Here is a 13,254-nt window from a genome sequence, read left to right on the forward strand (position 1 = left end):
TGTAACTAGGAGGGAAGGGAGCCAGCGCTCAGTGTGCGCTGCTCCCTGTTCTCTGCTCTGTTCTGTAGCTCCGTGCACTGGTAACCAAGGTAAATATCGGGTTGGTTACCCGATATTTACCTTAGTTACCAAGCGCAGCATCTTCCACGCGGCGCTGGGGGCTGGTCACTGGTTGCTGGTGAGCTCACCAGCAACTCGTGTAGCGACGCTCCAGCGATCCCTGCCAGGTCAGGTTGCTGGTGGGATCGCTGGAGCGTCGCAGTGTGACATCTCACCAGCAACCTCCTAGCAACTTACCAGCGATCCCTATCAGGTTTGATCGTTGTTGGGATCGCTGGTAAGTTGTTTAGTGTGACTGGGCCTTTAGACTGCAGTCACACATAGCGACGCTCCAGCAATCCCACCAGCAATCTGACCTGGCAGAGATCGCTGGAGCGTTGCTACATGGTCGCTGGTGAGCTGTCACACAGGCAGATCACAGAGATCAGCCACCAGCGACCCTTGTAACGACGCTGTACTTGGTAACCATAGTACAAATCGGGTTACTAAGCAAAGCGCTTCGCTTATAGTTACCCGATATGTACCTTGGCTACGTGTGAAGGGAACAGGGAGCCAGCTTCAAGAAGCTGCGGACGCTGATAACGAAGGTAAATATCGGGTAACCAAGCAAAGCCTTTGCTTGGTTACCCGATATTTACCTTGATTACCAGCGTCCACAGAAGCCGGCTCCCTGCACATTCAGTTCGTCGCTCTTTCGCTGTCACACACAGTGATGTGTGCGTCACAGCGGGAGAGCAATGACCAAAAAATGGTCCAGGACATTCAGCAACAACCAGCGACCTCACAGCAAGGGCCAGGTCGTTGCTGTATGTCACACACAGTGACATCGCTAGCAAGGTCGCTTCTACGTCACAGAAAATGGTGACTTAGCAACGACGTCGTCGTCGCTGTCGTTGTGTGTGACATGACCATAAGACTGCATTTACTTTGGCTGATCGCTGCTGTTAAACGACCGCCAATTGGCTACAGTGTATGGAAAAGTATTCATACCCCTTGAACTGTTCCGTATTTTTTACGTTGCATCCACAAAAGTAAATGTATTTTATTGGGATTTTATATGATATACTAATACTAAGTAGCAAGTATTTGTGAAGCGTAAAAGAAATTATTCGTTTTTCAAAATATTTAAAAAATCTAAATCTGAAAATTGTGATGTGTATTTGTATTCCGCCACTTTGTAGCCTGATACCCCTAAATAAAATCCTGAGTGACCAATTGTCTCTAGAAGTCACCAAATTCATAAAGTGAGTTCACCTATGTGTCATTTATTCTCAGTATAACTACAGCTGTTCCATGAATTCCTCAGATTCGCAGATTTTTGTTTGGGATTGAACAGCATCATGAAAACCAAGGAACACACCAGACAGCTCAAGTTGTGAAGAAGAGTAAATCTGGGTTAGGTTATAAAGAAAGAAACCAAACTTTGAAAACAAATGCACTTCACCATTTTCATATTTGTATTTGTAAAATCTTTAGAAAACCATGTATAATTTCCTTTACCCTTCACAAACACTTGCCACTTTGTCTTGGTATATTACATAAAATCCAAATAAAATACATTTACGTTTGCGGGTGTAATGTGGAATTCTTCACTGGATATGAATATTTTTTCAAGGCACTGTACATGTAAGCTGAACGGCGGTCAGTTATTAGTTCTTGGACTGGCTGACCACACTTCCCATGCGCCTAGAAGGATTATGTTAACACTAAAAATATCATTGTTCTCAGCAGCACATGTCCTGTTTACATGGGGCATTGTGCTGCTAAGAACAATGATTTTTATTCAAGCTCAATAATCATATTCCTCGGTCTTCGGGTGATTAATGATCTGTCTAGAATGGCTGAATCGTTCTCTAGTATTAGCCAGGTAGGTGCACTTCAAGACTTGGCTTTGGGAATATTCACATGACCGCAAACATACCCCATAGAAGCAAGCAATATGGACTCCTCAACTGAGTGTTTTCTCTCAATGGATGGGAGGGAACCCCTATAAATATAGCATCCACATGCACATTTTAATACACATGTGTATTGAGCAGGAGACTCCTTTTGAAAGTGCTTTGGAAAAGGTCTGCTCTTTGGTTTATACAAAATGATATTTCTAATTTGGAACTGTAAGTATATAATATTTTTCTGTTTATTCGTTAGGTGTTTGGAAGTGCACCTCCCAGCACAATGACTGAAAAGTTCTCTGACCTCTTACAGTTTACTACACAAGTTTCACGCCTGATGGTCACAGAGATACGAAGAAGAGCATCCAACAAGTCCACAGGTTTGATCCTAGAATATATCTCACATTTTATTGAGTATTATTAATACAATTAAGCATCACATAAAATTTATTTTGGAATGTTCTTGATCAGATCTGGGCAAAGTGTGGGACACATACAGTCCTTTATCTGTTCTTGCCCATCCAGAAGGCTGGAAATAGTATCGGCCCTCACCATGCACCTACCATCTCAATTTCACCGATATCTGCAGATACAGGTGAATACAATGATGGAGCAGGGAGCTATGAGCTCCTTTTTCCACCGTTTAAGCCTTTGAAGGAACAGCAGGCGCGTGATGACATCGCTATATCACACCCACTGTGCAGAGCTTCAGTACACAGCCAGAATGGAGTAGGGAATTTGGTTTTTAAATTCTCAGTACTTGTGAGAAACTATGAAGCGGTCTTACTGTGTGGGGGTTTTGTGTGCATGGGGGCTGGATGGGGACATTATGCTGTGTGGAGGGTTGTGTTTGGATATTATAGTGTGTGAGGTGATGTGTTAGAACATCATACTATGTGAGGGGCTGTGTGTGCACATCATTGTGCATAGGGGGCTGCGTGGGAAATAATATCGTATAATTTGCTGTGTAGGGACATCAAACTGTGGTAGGAGTTTTGTTGGGACATCATATTATATATTGGGACATCCTACTGTGTAGGGGGCTTTGTGCGGACATCATATAGCATGGGGAGCTTTTTAGGAACATCATCTTTTGTGGGGCATCACACTGTATAGGGGGGCTTTGAGGGCATAACACACTGTGTGGGGGACTTTGTGGGGACATCATATAGCATACTGGGACATCCTACTGTGTAGGGGGCTTTGTGAGACATCATATAGCATATGGGGGCTTTGTGGGGACATCCTCTTTTGTGGGACATTATACTCTGTAGGGGGCTTTGTGGGGACATATAGCATGGGTAGCTTTTTAGGAACATCGTCTTTTGTGGGGCATCACACTGTATAGGGGGGCTTTGTGGACATGTCACACTGTGTGGGGGACTCTGTGGGGACATCATATTGTGTTGGGAGCTGTTGTACAGACTTAATTTTACTCAATATTAAATTTATATGTTTTGGAAAAAAAATAAATAATAACGAATTAAGTTTGGCCTGTTTATTCGACCTTCCTCAACAGTCATGATCTCTCATATGGCTTCATGTAAAGATTAAATGCCCACCGCCTATTCCTGACTCATTGATTTGTATAAATAGGATCTCCTGTGCTTCCCAAATGTGAGGGCAGTATAGGAAAGAGGTCACGCTCAAATTACTCATTTCTCTGATTTGATTCACCATTTTCATGTGAAAGCAATTGCCGCCAGGCTTTTTTGCACAAAGTATGTACAGTTGCAATACAAATTATTCAACCACCATCGCAAATTAGGTTTATTGCAAAAAGTAGAAACTTTGTGATGTTTGTTCTTGTTTCATTGGTTTATTGAAATCTATATAGCTCAGCACAACAAACATAAAAGCATAATACACAGTTATAGGAAAAAATTAAACTGGCAAAAACAATATGCAATGAGGATAGCAGATTGCCGAATGGGTGCACTCCCGTCAGATATCGTATATATGACCAGCTTTATATTTCTGAGATAGGATAAACCCTTTAGGCTATGTGTCCACGTTGCTTTCTGTCCCTGCAGAAATTTCTGCAGCGATTTGAACAGCACACGTGCGCTTCAAATCACTGCAGATACAGTCCGTAATGAAAAGCCGATTTCATGCGCTCTGAATGCAGCCTCTCCCATAGACAGAGTGGGACCTGCATCCAAAGTGCATGAAAGAAGTCACATGTTGCTTTTTAGAACGCAGCGCTTCGGCAGCAGCCGAAGTACTGCGTTCTAATACACCACGTGGGCATGGATTAGGTACAATCTTCATAGATTGGACACATGCAGTTACGCTGCGGTGCAGAACGCACCGTAACTGCATGAAAACACGCTTATGTGGGCACATGATTAACTTTAAAGCTAACAAGATATTCTTAAGCCTGCTTTACACGTTACAATTACACATGGGATCTCGTATGGGATCGCACACGCCCCCATCATTTGTGCGGCACGTTCAATTTGTTGCCTGTGTCGCACAAACTATTAAATCCCGTCACACGTACTTACCTTTCCATATGACCTCGATGTGGGCGGCGAACATCCTCCTACTGTTGTGGGAGGGACGTTCGGCGTCACAGCAACATCACACGGCAGCCGGCCAATAGAAGCGGAGGGGCGGAGATGAGCGGGACGTAAACCTCCCGCCCACCTCCTTCTTTCCGCATTGCAGGCGGGACGCAGGTAAGATGTGTTCATCGTTCCCGGGGTGTCACACACTGCGATGTGTGCACCCGGAATATTGAACAACCGGACATTAAATTTTTAGAATTTGAACAACGTGTATGCGATCAACGTGTTTTTGTACAATCGCACGTAGGTTTCACACGCTACAACAACAGTAACGATGCCGGATGTGCGTCACTTACGACGTGATCCCGCCGACACATCGTTAGATTTATTGTAGCGTGTAAAGCCCGCTTTAGATGTCTAAATGCTAAGATGGTCTTATGTAAAAATGTTAAATAAGATTGATGTTTAGTTATCTATTCTATGGTTACATATTGTCATTAAACCACTGTATACCCCAGATATAGATGAATCAGTGTATATTTTCCATGTTAAGTATAAAAAGTCCATACACAGTTTGTGCAACCAATTGATCAGATTCCCAACTGTCCATCTCCTCTTCCAGAGGCTGCTAGTCGAGCCATAGTCCAGTTTCTGGAAATCAACCAGAGCGAGGAGACAAGCAGAGGGTGGATGCTCCTTACAGTGATTAATCTCTTGGCATCATCCGGACAGGTATGCTCTATTTCTCTCTTGTGTTATCGGGACAATATACAATTATATTCACTGGTGATGAATCATGTTGTTAATGCTTATCATTGGCACCCAACCTACATTTCGTATCCAAGAATGTTACCAGGTTTGATTCTTCAAGGTGTTCTTCTTATTGAGTTGACAGATGGCTCACTTTACTAGTACCTTTTAGGCTTTTTTTTTTTTTTAAGTAAATGCTGTTAGATTGTTATCAACAGAATTACCAGATTAACAAAATGCTGATTGATCTCTTAATAGTTCTTTGACTATTTTGAGCAAATGAACCTTAATGAGGTCACAACAAAAGAGTAATTTATCCTGTGTCATTGTCCATGTGTGAGTTATGGCAGATTACAAAATATGAAAAGTACACCCAACAATATCAACACATTTGATTATGTGTTTTAAAAGTTGTCTATCTGGCATAGTCTTCTTTTTTTTTCTTTGTAACTCTAAATTTGTCAAATTGTGAAAAAAAGTTGTAAAATGAATTGGAAATCCTGGAAAAATTTAAATTCCAACAGGTTAGTAGATCATGATTACATTTCTTTGTCTTCAGTTGTTTTTTCTTGCTGCCTTGTTGTTATTTCACTGGGATTTCATGTTAATAATACACAAAAAAACACCAAAAACACATATATACTGTAAAAGCAAAATTGAAAAATAAAAAAACTAAATAAATACTGTTGTGCTAATGCAGCTCTGGGGCCAGTTGTTTTATCAGTACATTGACTGTTTACAGTGTGTTTATATAAGCTAGGTAATAAATAGACACGCTGAATTGTCAAGCCATTCCCTTTTTAGAAAATCAATGTATAATTATTTTTCCAATCATAGCAGTAGCTTCTTCTATTGTTTGACATGGCTACAGTGTTATTTATTATTTTTTTCCTTAGAAAACTGTGGACTGCATGACTACAATGTCCGTGCCCTCCACGCTCATTAAATGCCTATACCTGTTTTTTGACCTCCCGCATGTGCCTGAGGTACCTGGAGGAGCAGAAAATGAGTTACCACTGGCAGAGCGTAGAGCCTTGCTTCAGAAAGTCTTTGTACAGGTAAGAATGTGTTTTTACTTGATTACTGCTTCCATTACAGCAACTGGGAAGAAATACTTAATTTTCTTTGTGTAACAAAATAAAAAACAAAACAAACAACCAATAGAGCACTAGATTGTTGGTGGAAAGAGTAGGTGGCAATCGGGTGGTTTAAAACTGTGCCTGCCTTTACAAAATGAAGTGTGCTATCTTGAGTGGCGTAACTAGAGTTCGATGGGCCTTGGTGCAAAATTTGGACCTGCCCCCTCTCCAGCTTTCCTATGTTCTGCTATCCTTCTTGTCTTCAGCCCCCAGCTTTCCCATATTCTGTTATCCATCTTTTCCTTGGCACCCGGCTTTACAATGCTCCCCTATAAATCTTTACCTCAGCACCCGGCTTTCCCATGCTTTGTTATACATCATTCCCTCAGCACCCAGCTTTGCCATGCTCTGCTATACATCATTCCCTCAGCACCCAGCTTTCCCATGATATCTGAGCATGGGAAAGCTTGGTGCTGAGAGAAAGATGTATAGCAGAACATGGGAAAGCTGGATGCTGTGGGAAAGAATCTTTTGCCCTCAGCAATCTTTACCTCAGCACCCGGCTTTCCCATGCTCTGTGATACATCATTCCCTCAGCACCCAGCTTTGCCATGCTCTGCTATACATCATTCCCTCAGCACCCAGCTTTCCCATGATATCTGAGCATGGGAAAGCTTGGTGCTGAGAGAAAGATGTATAGCAGAACATGGGAAAGCTGGATGCTGTGGGAAAGAACCTTTTACACTCAGCAACCAGCTTTGCCATCCCATGCTTGTATCTTTATTCCCCATCCTCGTTTATATGTCCCCATCCTGGTATTATATGGCTCCATCCTGGTTGTTTATGTCCCCATGCTGGTATTATGTGGCCCAATCCTTGGACATGATGAGTCTCTATTCAGCAATTCCTCTGGATGCATGCCCTCGGATGTGCATCCAGCTGAAACAGCAGCTGAGGTTGGTGGGCCACCCACCTCTGGGCCCGGTTGCAGTCACAAACCCTGTGACCGGGATCGTTCCACCCCTAGCTATCATCATTACTAAAATGTATCACTAGCATGTGAAGGAATACTGCGTTATACTATTGCAGAATACAGATTCTCCATTTGAGTTTAGATAGAAAGGGACTTAAACTGCTGCAGCCCTTTACTTTCTCTCTGTTGTTGTCAGCTGCAGATGCGGATAGAGTAATAATTAGAGAGAAAATACAAACCGAGAGATTGGTAAAAAGCGAGCTTCCCAAAATTTACAAAAAGAGGACGAGCTTTTTATTTCTCTTTAAAAAGCTTGCTAGTTATGAAAGTTGGGTAATTACAGCAGTATCATCAATAATTTAGGTAGATAGTCTTTATTTTTTTCTTTTGTGTGAGGGCAGGAGGGTGTACTGTAATGTCAGGTACCAGGTTTATAGAGATGTGACCAAGATGCAGGTAAATTTTATCTGGACAACATCTTGGAGGTAGATAAAGCTATATTCAAATAGTCCTAAAGAAATAAAATTGTATAACCTAGTGATAATAAATATCTTCTGCCTATATTTCTAAGGCTTTCAACTGCATTTCTTTATTAATTGGTACATTTTCAATCAATTTCAAAACGACGTGATATGTATTTGAAAATAGAAATGTAAGAATACATTAAGAAAATTGGTTTTTATAAAGGAAAAAAATAAAACTTCCTAAACTTCCCATGATATAAGTTCTTCGGTAAACCTTTGCTCTTTTCTATGATTATTAGACTCTAGTTACGTCTGTCCATTTTCTCATGTTTTCCCCTCGAGAAAACAAGATATTGTGTTGTTGGTGCACATTGTCCCTTAACCTTCCTTTTACCTGCAGGTCATGGTAACTTTTCTCAAACGTAGACTTTTTTTCACTACTGCTCAACCAGAATTCATTAATGTTTATTCATGGTAGTTAAAATTAACAAATTCTACATAATATTCGTTCTGTAACAATCCACATTCCATGGATGGATTGCTTGAGGGATTTCTAGATAAGGCCTAGCAGCACCTCTTCCAAATGTGTTTTTAATACTATTACTGTTAATATTTATTGAATGTCCTATGTTAATAATGTTTTTAAAGGGGTTGTCTCATGTATAAATATTCCAATTGAAAACTTGTTATATTAACATTCAGAGGCTACAAAGCCATACATAGTTTTGAAATAGCTCTCAGCAAGGGAATTGAACCAATCTGGAACAGCTTCATCCAGTCTAGGCAATGTTTTTAGTTTGCTACAGTATAACACCTATTTAAGCATCCATAGATGTAGAAATCCACAACACATCCAGCGAGTATCCCAAAGGTGCTTTATTTAATTCCAAAGGTGCATTAAAATAGCGAGCAGAGGACCGGGTGCAAGTCTCCTGGGGACGATGGCCGTTTTGTACCTCTTGGTACTTCGACGGGTCCACTAGCACTATACTATCAGTGTGAATTGTGTAGTTACAGCTTGTCTGTTTCCGTCCAGTGGCTGGAAATTGTGTACTATGCTGTTTTATGTAACTCTCCTAAAGGGTGGACATACGAATGGTGCAACCTTTGAAGCCCACTGCCACCTCTAGAGAAGGTAGAATTGTGTATTATGATGAGCTTTTGGTCATCAAAGGGCCCATATTTTGTCCTTGCACAAGGGCCCTCTTCTATATGTGTCCACTTCTGATTCTCGTAGAAGTAAATGGGACTTACGGAAATGTCACAGCTCTGAAGTTCTCTGCATTCCCAGAGTTCCACCTCATGTGACCGGCATTTGGATGGGACCTTCCTTTCTCTTAGACCCTAACAGCTGAGCTATACCTCTACCTGTGCTCATTTAGGTCCATGTTGGCATTGGTCACATTTTTTTTTTGCCCATTGTATGTACAGGAAAAAACTTGCAAACTATATGCCAAAGAGAGGCTGTGACGAATGGAGGGAGGAGGCGTTATACTTTATAGGACCGGAGTCCTTCAACACTGGAGTCTCTGTAGTCTAGTAGGCAGATGGGAAAGCAAATGGTGTTTTCCATTGTTTTGTTTTTTAAAGAAATTTTAATACTTTTTTATCCAGATTTTCTATGTGATAGTTACTCCTTTTGGATGTGACCTAGTTAGTCTAGATCATTTGCTGGCAAATGATCTTGTAACTTTTTGCAGAAAATGTTCAGAATCTTAAAGGGAACCGGTCACCGCTTTTTTGGATTATAAGCTGCGGCCACCACCAGTGGGCTCTTATATACAGCATTCTAACATGCTGTATATAAGAGCCCAGGCCGCTGTGAGAACATAAAAAACACCTTATAATACTTGCCTAACAGTTGCGCTGTGGGCCTAATGGGCATCTCCATTGTCCGGCGTCGCCTCTTTCGGCCATCGTTGTGCTTCTTCTCTAGCCGCGCTGCATGACGGGTCCAACATCATCCACACTCGCCAGCATTCAGGTCCTGTGCAGGTGCACTTTGATCTGCCCTGCGTAGGGCAGATCAAAGTATTGTAGTACGCCTGCGCAGGATCGGCGAGTGTGTATGACGTAGCCGCGTCATGCACACAGGCTTTAGAAGAAGGACGAAGATGGCCGAAAGAGGCGGCACCGGAGAATGGAGACGCCCATTAGGCCCACCGAGTGACTGTTAGGTAAGTATTATAAGGTGTTTTTTTATGTTCTCATAGTGGCCTGGGCTCTTATATACAACATGTTAGAATGCTGTATATAAGAGCCCGGTGGTGGTGGCCGCAGCTTATAGGCCAAAAATAGTGGTGACCGGTTCCCTTTTAAAGGCAACAAATACGAGAGCACGTGAAGGTGGGGCTTATTTTTCCCACTCTAGTTTTGACGTATGTTTCTATATCAGTATATTGCAATGTAGAGAGTTTGACTTGATGGCATGTTGCCAATAACATGATTTAGCTGTTTAGCACTTGGAAGAGCCATACCAGGAATACTAAAGTCTAGTTTGGGTTTGAGTAAACCCTTTAACTGAATCTGCATCAGAAATCATTATGTGTGCTGCTGCCTTTGCAATAGTTATTTCCATCTGGCGTCATCAGTTATCGATCTGTTTAATATCCCCTCTGCAATTTCTTAATAGAATATTTGATAAGCCATCTGCCTCAATGATCATTCCCAGTCTAAATGAGAATTTTCAGTCCTGGCTTAAGAACTTCATCTTCATTATATTCTGTGGCAGTGAATTATTAAAAATCTTTGTGTTGCTGGTATTAAAAGGAAATTATAAATTCAGAAACCAAACTTTTACTTGTAACATTTTCATTGTTCGAAATGTTCATATTAATCACATCTAAAATGACTTTTTGTAATTAGGCAATTATGTGGTAGGCTATTGCTTGGCTACGCGGAGGAGTGATGTTTTCACATTTTGGTTGAAGTTTTGAATAATCAAAGCTGTCACGCTTTTTTTGTGTAAATCAAGTTTTATTAGCATATATCACGACTTAAGCAAAATTAACTCAAATGAGAGAAGAAATATGGGCGCAATTCAGTACCCCAATAATTCACAACAACGTAGAATAATTTGCAAATTGATATGTAGAGGCATTACTGAGGCAAAGCATATACGATAAATTAGCACCATTGCTATCGAACAAAAAGCTCTATATTAATATCACCATATTGCTTTCAGAGATCAAAAAAATGAAGGGAAAAAATAAAAGGAAAACAGAGTACTGAAGAGAATGATAGGAAAAGAATACCAAATGATAAGGGAGAAAATGAGCGATAGATAGTACAAGAGGTAAGAAATATTCTCATCTGGAACGGCCACCAACCACAAAAGCTACCCACGTATATAACCCATTTGATCATATTAATCAAAAATATCAAAGTGCCTACATGTCTCGAAGCTAAGAACCCAACTCTGGAGTTTCTCTAAAGAGGATCCAAAGTGCTGCAAATGTATCCACAGTATCTGGAGTCGGGAATAGAGATGAGTGAATCCGAGGTTCGGTGTTCAGTTTTATTAAAAAACTAGCTGTAGTACCCGGCTTTGCCCGGGTTAATAATTGTTGTTAACAAAATAGAATGTATTAACAAAAATGTATTCTGCACACAATATCCGCTGCCCAGTATAGTAACTTTCTCTGTTTCTCTCCCATTCTCTGTCTCTCTCCCCCTCTGTATATATCTCTCTGTCTCTCTATCTCTTTGTCTGTCTGTCTCTTTCTCCGTCTGTCTCAATCTCTTTCCCTGTCTGTCTATCTATCTCTTTCCCTGTCTGTCTAGCTATCTCTGTCACTTTCGCTGTCTGTTTCTTTCCCTGTCTGTCTCTTTCCCTCTCTTTCCCTGTCTGTTTCCCTGTGTCTGTCTCTTTGTCTGTGTCTGTCTCTTAACCTGTCTCTCTCTTTTCCTCTCTTTCCCTGTCTGTCTCTTTCCCTGTCAGTCTTTCTCTTTGTCTGTCTGTCTCTTTGTGTCTGTCTCTTACCCTGGCTGCGTCTTTCTCTTTCCCTGGCTGCATTGTGACACGCCAACATTCCATATAAGGGCGTGGCTGCGCATTCTTCTGAAGTTCTGGCTGCACTGTGACTCCCAGCTCCATTCGCTTTAATGGAGGCAGGTTTTTGGGTGAATAACTATAAAGCGCGGGGTTAAAATTTCCCCTCAAAACATAGCCTATGACGTTCTCGGGGTCCAGACGTGTGAGTGTGCAAAATTTTGTGGCTGTAGCTGAGACGGTGCAGATGCCAATCCACACACACACACACACACACACACACACACACACACACACACATTCAGCTTTATATATTAGATTGAGTTTGGGTGCGTTACGTGTGAACTGCACTCGTGCGAGCATTTCTATGTTCTGGTACGCTCGGTACTCAGCCCAGTGCGGGCTGTTTGCAGCGTTTGAACAGGAGCGTGATCGGATGTAGTGTGCATGAAAAATAAATAAAATGGGAAAACCCTGCTCACCCGCCCCTGGAAGTGTTGTGTTTATGGCTGGCTGCATGTTTGCAGAGATCAGAACTGCCCAATTTGTGACTTCCATTAGGGTTCAGGTCAAGGAATTTTTCCTCTAATATAGAGCTTAGTCTGCTCCATGTGGTTTTTGCCTTCTTCTGGATCAACTTGTTAGGCTATGAGATGAATTCGATGGACTGAAGTCTACATTCAACCTTAAAAAAAACTAAAACTTTAAACTATAATATTTGCCCAATTAACTCTTCCATTCTAAAGGTATCATAACGTTCCACCACAAATTCCACAAGAGATGGTGCTTCTTCCCGTTTCCAATATCTAAGAATTATCTTCCTGGCTAGCATCAAGAGGTATTTCAGCAGGCCTCTTTTTTTTTTTTTTTTTTCTTTTTTTTTTTATCCAGAAATTGATATGCTACTGAAAGATAAGAGGGATAACTCCATGGACGGATGAATTCTGCTTGTAGATAGTCTGTTAAGCTAAAAGTGTCTTCTAGGTGGACAGGACTAGGATATATGGGTGTACGATCCTCTCCAACAGGTATCGAAAACAGGGAAATATGGATTGTATGAACAGAGGGCATCTACACCATCTCAATTAAACTTGATAATTCCCGTCCTGTGATGGAGTACTTGTGATCTTGGAGATGGCAATAACCCTTTAAGGTAGAAACGCCCACAAACTAGACACAACTGAAATCCGCTCTGTAAAGTCTGGCAAAGCATTACAGAGGTGGAAACCAAGCATTTCCTGACGCCCATCGCTTCCAGATGTCAGGCAGTCATTGTCTGGAAAAGTATTAAAAATGAACATTTATTTGATAACGTAAATTTGTCCAATTACTTTTGATCCCCTGAAATGAGGAGGCTTTGAAGAAAAATGCAATTCCTAAACGTTTCACAGGATATCTATTGTTGAGCTTCTTTAATTAAACCAGAAAGTCTCCACTTCAGATGTCTCAGTTTCATTATAAATAAAAAAGTGTCATGCAGAGCCCAAATAAAGAAGATTCTGGCACGGTTTACAGTTTTCTAGATGTAACGGACT

General features: G+C 41.3%; 1 protein-coding gene across 9 annotated transcripts in view; it reads left to right on the forward strand.

Moving 5' to 3' along the window:
* WDFY3 (WD repeat and FYVE domain containing 3) overlaps positions 1-13,254 on the forward strand; it is a 388,800-nt gene that overhangs the window by 151,040 nt on the left and 224,506 nt on the right. For all 9 annotated transcript variants that reach the window (XM_075351922.1, XM_075351959.1, XM_075351945.1 and 6 more), the window contains 3 exons: positions 2,209-2,332; positions 5,085-5,194; positions 6,109-6,270. In XM_075351922.1, the coding sequence (XP_075208037.1) occupies positions 2,209-2,332; positions 5,085-5,194; positions 6,109-6,270 (396 nt within the window). The remainder of the gene's footprint in view (positions 1-2,208; positions 2,333-5,084; positions 5,195-6,108; positions 6,271-13,254) is intronic.

This window comes from Anomaloglossus baeobatrachus, chromosome 1 (assembly GCF_048569485.1).
Source record: "Anomaloglossus baeobatrachus isolate aAnoBae1 chromosome 1, aAnoBae1.hap1, whole genome shotgun sequence".
Lineage (NCBI taxonomy): Eukaryota > Metazoa > Chordata > Amphibia > Anura > Aromobatidae > Anomaloglossus > Anomaloglossus baeobatrachus.